At 33.1% G+C, this 7500-nt stretch overlaps 1 protein-coding gene across 1 annotated transcript; it reads right to left on the bottom strand.

Moving 5' to 3' along the window:
* Positions 1-6113: 6113 nt before the first annotated feature.
* LOC137618527 (KRAB-A domain-containing protein 2-like) lies at positions 6114-6596 on the bottom strand. Its single transcript, XM_068348686.1, has one exon. The coding sequence runs from the start codon at positions 6594-6596 to the stop codon at positions 6114-6116; it is 483 nt and encodes a 160-aa protein (XP_068204787.1).
* Between the last annotated feature and the right edge of the window lie 904 nt (positions 6597-7500).

Consider the following 7500-nt stretch of genomic DNA (forward strand, 5'->3'; position numbering starts at 1 on the left):
ATCTTCTGGGCTGTTTCTCTTCCAATATGAGACGTACCGAGTTGTTTCTCTTCTAATATGAGATGTACCGGGTTGTTTCTCTTCCAATATGTGATTTACCGTGTTGTTCCTCTTCCTCTATGTGATCTACCGGGTTGTTTCTCTTCCAATATCAGATGTACCGGGTTGTTTCTCTTCAAATATGTGATCTACCGGGTTGTTTCTCTTCCAATATGTGATCTACCGGGTTGTTTCTCTTTCTATATGTGATCTACCGTGTTGTTTCTCTTCCAATATGTGATCTGCCGGGTTGTTTTTCTTCCAATATGTAATCTGCCGGGTTGTTTCTCTTCCTATATGTGATCTACCGGGTTGTTTCTCTTCCTATATGTGATCTGCCGCGTTGTTTCTCTTCCTATATGTGATCTACCGGGTTGTTTCTCTTCCAATATGTGATCTGCCGGGTTGTTTCTCTTCCAATATGTGATATACCGGGTTGTTTCTCTTCCTATATGTGATCTACCGGGTTTTTTCTCTTCCTATATGTGATCTGCCGGGTTGTTTCTCTTCCTATATGTGATCTACCGGGTTGTTTCTCTTCCAATATGTGATATACCGGGTTGTTTCTCTTTCTATATGTGATCTACCGTGTTGTTTCTCTTCCAATATGTGATCTGCCGGGTTGTTTCTCTTCCAATATGTGATCTGCCGGGTTGTTTTTCTTCCTATATGTGATCTACCGGGTTGTTTCTCTTCCAATATGTGATCTACCGGGTTGTTTCTCTTCCTATATGTGATCTACCGGGTTGTTTCTCTTCCAATATGTGATCTGCCGGGTTGTTTCTCTTCCAATATGTGATATACCGGGTTGTTTCTCTTCCAATATGTGATCTACTGGGTTGTTTCTCTTCCAATGTGTGATCTACCGGGTTGTTTCTCTTCCTTGATGTGATCTACCGGGTTGTTTCTCTTCCTATATGTGATCTACCGGGTCGTTTCTCTTCCAATATGAGACGTACCAGGTTGTTTCTCTTCCAATATGAGATTTACCGGGTTGTTTCTCTTCCAATATGTGATCTTCTGGGCTGTTTCTCTTCCTATATGTGACCTACCGGGTTGTTTCTCTTTCTATATGTGACCTACCGGGTTGTTTCTCTTCCAATATGTGATTTACTGGGTTGTTTCTCTTCCAATATGTGATCTACTGGGTTGTTTCTCTTCCTATATGTGATCTATCGGGTTGTTTGTCATCTGCCGGGTTGTTTCTCTTCCTATGTGACCTACCGGGTTGTTTCTCTTTCTATGTGTGATATACCGGGTTGTTTCTCTTCCAATATGTGATCTACCGGGTACTTTCTCTTCCAATATGTGATCTACCGGGTTGTTTCTCTTTCTATATGTGATATACCGGGTTGTTTCTCTTCCTATATGTGATATACCGGGTTGTTTCTCTTCCAATATGTTATCTGCCGGGTTGTTTCTCTTCCTATATGTGATCTACCGAGTTGTTTCTCTTCTTATATGTGACCTACCGGGTTGTTTCTCTTCTTATATGTGATCTACTGGGTTGATTCTCTTCCAATATGTGATCTACGCAGTAAGAACCCATATTTCCCCAAAAAAAACTTTCGAACTACGGTGTTTTTTAAACCAGGTAGTTGTTTAGCCATTAACTATCCATTATTAACCATTAAACATAGCAAAATATCTAGTTGTCAGCATTCCAGTGTAAACCAAACAATCTTCAAGAGTTAAATTTGAAATATCCATTTGGAATATTTATTTGGAATACAATCCATATAATGTGGACTCACGCAGAGTTTGTGTGGAACATTATTTATAATGAAGAAAAAGCTGTAGCCTACTTACGTGAAAAGAATTTAATTGTGATAAGTACGGAATTATTATTATTATTATTATTATTATTATTATTATTATTATTATTATTATTATTATTATTATTATTATTATTATTATTATTATTATTATTATTATTATCATTATTACCCAAGCTACAACTCAAGTTCGAATAGCAGGATGCTATAAGCCTAAGGGCTCCAACAGGGAAAATACCCCATTTTTCGTGAGTAAAGGAAACAAGGAAATGGATAGAATAATGTACCTAAGTGTTCCCTCAATCATGAGGAATTGAAATATAAAAATAAAATTTCTGAATGTTTTCAAATTATATTTGTTTTGAAAGAAGAAGGGAGAGTATTAGAATGATTAAATTAAAGTTTTGTAAACAGGATTTTTACTAAGAATAAATATTTGTAATCAGAGAAATGCTGTTTTTGGTTAGAGTTCTTTGGTTTGAGGGTACACTCGGGGGCACTATTCTATCTAATTCACTTTCCTCTTGTTTTGTTAACGCCTTTGTAGTTTATATAGGGAAATATATATTTTAATGTTTTTACTGTTCTTAAAATATTTATTGTTTCCTTCCCTCCCTGGGCTATTTTCCCTGTTGGGGCCCCTGGGCTTATAGCATCCTGCTTTTCCAACTAGGGTTGGAGCTTAGAAATTAATAATAATAATAATAATAATAATAATAATAATAATGATAATAATAATAATAATAATAATAATAATAATAATAATAATAATAATAATAATAATAATAATAATAATAATAATACCAATAATAATAATAACAATGATAATGATAATAAAAATAATAACAATACCAATAATAATAATAATAATAATAATAATAATTTATCAAACCACATAAAGGAAACTATCCTATCCCGTGGGAACCCAGGAAAAAATAAACATATGGTATACTCCTGACGATAGAATATGCAAAGCCTTCAGCCACAAAGGAAATCATCGTGAAAAAAACAACTTCTGACCTTCTGTTGGAAGTTTAAAAAACCTACACATACATACATATATTCATCCAGTTTTCTTTTGAGATTAAACCTAGCGTTATGAATTCTTTAGCAGTCCTTTAGCAAAAAGGGAGTATTTTGTATATGCTGTGAGTTCTTTTGCATAATATATACGGTACAGGAGAATGTTATACATAAAACAGTTCGATGTTGCTAGCTGTCTTGCCAAATGATGTGGGGGAATATTTAGTATGGTATTTCCTGTCAGGAAATATTCAACAAATATTCTTACCAGTTACGATTTTTTTTTATAATCATCACTGAAAAAAACCGTAATATTAATTAAAAACTCTCCTGAAAATATACGGTGCCTTAGATGACCTCGGAGGTAGCAGCAGTAGGGGACTCAGCAGTATGAAGCTTCATCTGTGGTGGAAATGTGGGAGGTTGGGCTGTGGCACCCTAGCAGTACCAGCTGAACTCGGCTGAGTCCCTGGTTAGGCTGGAGGAACGTAGAGAGTAGAGGTCCCCTTTTTGTTTTGTTTCTTGTTGATGTCGGCTACCCCCCAAAATTGGGGGAAGTGCCTTTGGTATATGTATGTACAGCAAACCGTAATTTTTACCCTACTTTGTTATTATATTTTACTGGTTGATGACCGTAATATCACTCCTATATGTAAATATATGTTTTTAAAAGGGTAAATGCCTGGCAACATTTATTCCAGGATTTTTAACGGTAAATTTATAACAGTGAACTTCTTAATTATTCTTTATAATATTACCTCGTTTATGGATCTACAGAGAACAACCTCGAAAGAAATTAATTCTTATTTAAAACTTTGAAAATGCCTAGCAACAGGAAAAAAGTTTCTTCGCAGATACATCGGTGAAACTACTGAAAGTAGATATATTTTAATGATGCGTTAATGAAGAGAAAGTATATCTAGAAGGGGTCTCAAAGAAGTCTGTTCCATAAGTTAAAATTTTAACTTTATAGAGAATATTCCATTGTTAACTAAAAGGGCCAATTGTCTTTATTTTTATGGTGTTATCATGCAATATATATATATATATATATATATATATATATATATATATATATATATATATATATATATATATATATATATATATATGGCATATATGTATATATGGTAGATATGTATATATGGTAGATATGTATATGTTATATATGTATATATGGTAGATATGTATATGTTATATATGTATATATGGTATATATATATATATATATATATATATATATATATATATATATATATATATATATATATATATATATATGGTATATATATATGTATATATATGGTATATATATATATGGTATATATATATATGGTATATATATATATATATATATATATATATATATATGGTATATATATATATATATATATATATATATATATATATATATGGTACATATATATATATGTTATATATATATATGGTATATATATATATGGTATATATACAATATATATATATATATATATATATATATATATATATATATATATATATATATATGGTATATGTATATATGGTGTATATGTATATATATGTATATATGTATATATGGTATATATATGTATATATGATATATATGTGTATATATATATATATATATATATATATATATATATATATATATATATATATATATATATATATATATATATATAAATATATATACATATATATATATATATATATATATATATATAAATATATATATACATATATATATATATATATATATATATATATATGTATGGTATATATGTATATATATGTATATATATGGTATATATGTGTATATATGGTATATATGTATATGGTATATATGTATATATGCATATATGTATATATATGTGTATATATGTATATATATGTATGTGTATAATTATATATATATATATATATATATATATATATATATATATATATATATATATATATATATATATATATATATATATGTATATCTACAGTATGTATATATGTATATGTTACAGTCAAACTGTGAAATCAGTTATTTCGTGAAATGTCTAAAACTGTTAGTCATTTCATGTAATGCCTGTAGAGGTGAGAATTCCAGCCTTTTCGTGAGACGACTGAATTTCGTGACCAGACATTTCACGAAATGACTAAAGTCATTTGTTACTGAGCTTTATATGTTTGAAAGGCGAAAGTAACTGTTTTGTACTCTTATAATTTTATTCACAAGAAAATTCACACATTATAAATACCACTAGTTAAAAAGTAAATGATTAGCAATAGTAATATCAATATTTACAATAATTGCAAGAATAAATCACCTGGTATAATGATTTTATTCATAAGAAAATCACAAATATAAAAGCACGTTAAAATTAAATCAATAGTACGATAGAACAATCGAACAATAGTAAAAACACATGACATATCAATTACAGAATTATTTATTTACACAGTTGAGGCTATTGTGGCATCTACTATTGCATAGATGTTTAGATTTGAAACATTTGCATCTGTTTGTTTGACATTTTTGGGACCATTGCATGAACACTTAACAAAACCTTGTCCTCCACTGATAGAGGATTTGATAACGGCTTCTCGGAGAGAAATTTAAATGTCATTATTAATGTCACTTTCTTTCATCAATCTCTCAGGACAAAATGTCAAACTGATTCCTAGAATAGCTTCCTTTTAGAATACCACTTTTGGTGGCCACTCTGTATTGGTCGTTCATGCTCCTACTCACAATAACACCTAGGATGTACCTTGGATCTCCACGTCCTCGATCAGCCAATGGAACTGGAAGAGCAATGTTCTCTCCTATCTCACCTGCTACTAATTCTGTTCGGCTCCTCTTAACCATACGTTCTGCTTGTTGTCTCTGAGATTCACTTGCTGCTAATCGTTGGGAGCTGATGCTGTTATGAAGTTGATTAAGGTTCGTTTGATGCTGGGATAGTGGCTCTGGCTCTTGTTCAGACTCATTCATTTCAGCTTTGGCTGGTTCTCGCTCGGTTCATTGTCATCAGCTTCTGCTTCTGTTTCAGGCTCGTTGGCATCTGTTTCTTGCTGCTGAAGCATTGTTATAAGGTCTTGCTCAGATTGCAGGCAACTGATGATTTCTTGTGGAAGTGATGTTGACGTCAGTCCGACTCGGGCATTCACACCGAACATTGCAGCACATGGACTTCTTTTGATCCCTGCATGGTAAGCCGAATTCTTGGAAAACTGAACAAATTTGATGCCTGTAGCCCAGTCCGTTGAGTTGTTGTCAGCCATTCACGCTACAAGTATGTCTTTTATGTCACCATTTGCTCGCTCAACAGAGCCTTGGCTCTGTGGGTGTCTAGGCTTGCCGTGAACGATTGACAATTCAGGCCACAAAGAACGTAGTTCAGTAATAATCTGAGCTGTAAACTCTGAATCATTGTCTGGTTGAAGGATTTCAGTAGCATCCAGGAGTAGATAGATATCAGCAACTTCAGTTGCACGCTTTGATGTGAGCGGACGTAGAACGCAGAGCTTTGTCAGATGGTCTTGGTACACCATAATCCATTTGAAGGTTCTACATGACATTGACTGCATGTCTATGAGATCAACCTGGCCACGTGATGAAAATTCAGTACTCAGAATAGGTTTAACTACGACACCCTTTGTCATTGGTCGCTTTCTCTTTTTCTGGCATTCCAGGCATAACGACTTGAATAGTTCAATTGTATCTCGCTGAATGTTGTCATATTTCACTTGGAGTTCTTTTGTCATTCTGTCTCGACCGCCATGACCAGTTGCAACGTGTGCTCTTTTAACTATGTGAAATGTGTCCTCAATGGAGACATAGTACCTTATTGCCTTATTGCCTTATTTTTTGTTTGGGTTCCCCCAGGTCCCTCAGTGTGAGGCACCTCGTATATCCACCAGAGAGTTGCTAGTGCATCTTCCGGTGTATTTTGCATCTTCCAGTCTTGGATGGTCTGGGATGCATATTAGGTATTTATCGAGCTGATTTTTAAACACATCTACGCTCACTCCTGATATGTTTCTTAGATGAGCTGGCAGCACATTAAATAGTCTCTGCATTATCGATGCTGGTGCGTAGTGGATTAATGTCCTGTGCGCCTTTCTCAGTTTACCTGGTATGCTTTTTGGCACTATTAATATACCTCGGCTTGCTCTTTCTGATACTTTAAGCTCCATGATGTTTTCAGCAATTCCTTCTATTTGCTTCCATGCTTGTATTATCATGTAGCGTTCTCTTCTCCTTTCTAGACTGTATAGTTTTAAAAATTGCAGTCTTTCCCAGTAGTCAAGGTCCTTAACTTCTTCTATTCTAGCAGTATAGGACCTTTGTACACTCTCTATTTGCGCAATATCCTTTTGGTAGTGTGGGTACCATATCACATTGCAGTACTCGAGTGTACTACGCACATAAGTTTTGTAAAGCATAATCATGTGTTCAGCTTTTCTTGTTTTAAAGTGTCTGAATAACATTCCCATTTTTGCTTTACATTTAGCCAACAGTGTTGCTATTTGGTCGTTGCATAACATATTCCTATTCAAAATTACACCAAGGTCTTTAATTGCTTCCTTGTTTGTGATTGTCTCATTATTAGGTCCCTTGTATGCATACACCATTCCTTCTCTGTTTCCATAATTTATTGATTCGAAT

This window comes from Palaemon carinicauda, chromosome 24 (assembly GCF_036898095.1).
Source record: "Palaemon carinicauda isolate YSFRI2023 chromosome 24, ASM3689809v2, whole genome shotgun sequence".
In the NCBI taxonomy this organism is placed as follows: domain Eukaryota; kingdom Metazoa; phylum Arthropoda; class Malacostraca; order Decapoda; family Palaemonidae; genus Palaemon; species Palaemon carinicauda.

Bases quoted from the DNA above. Each gene is read 5' to 3' on its own strand.
- LOC137618527 (XM_068348686.1), bottom strand. From the start codon at position 6,596: ATGACAAAAGAACTCCAAGTGAAATATGACAACATTCAGCGAGATACA.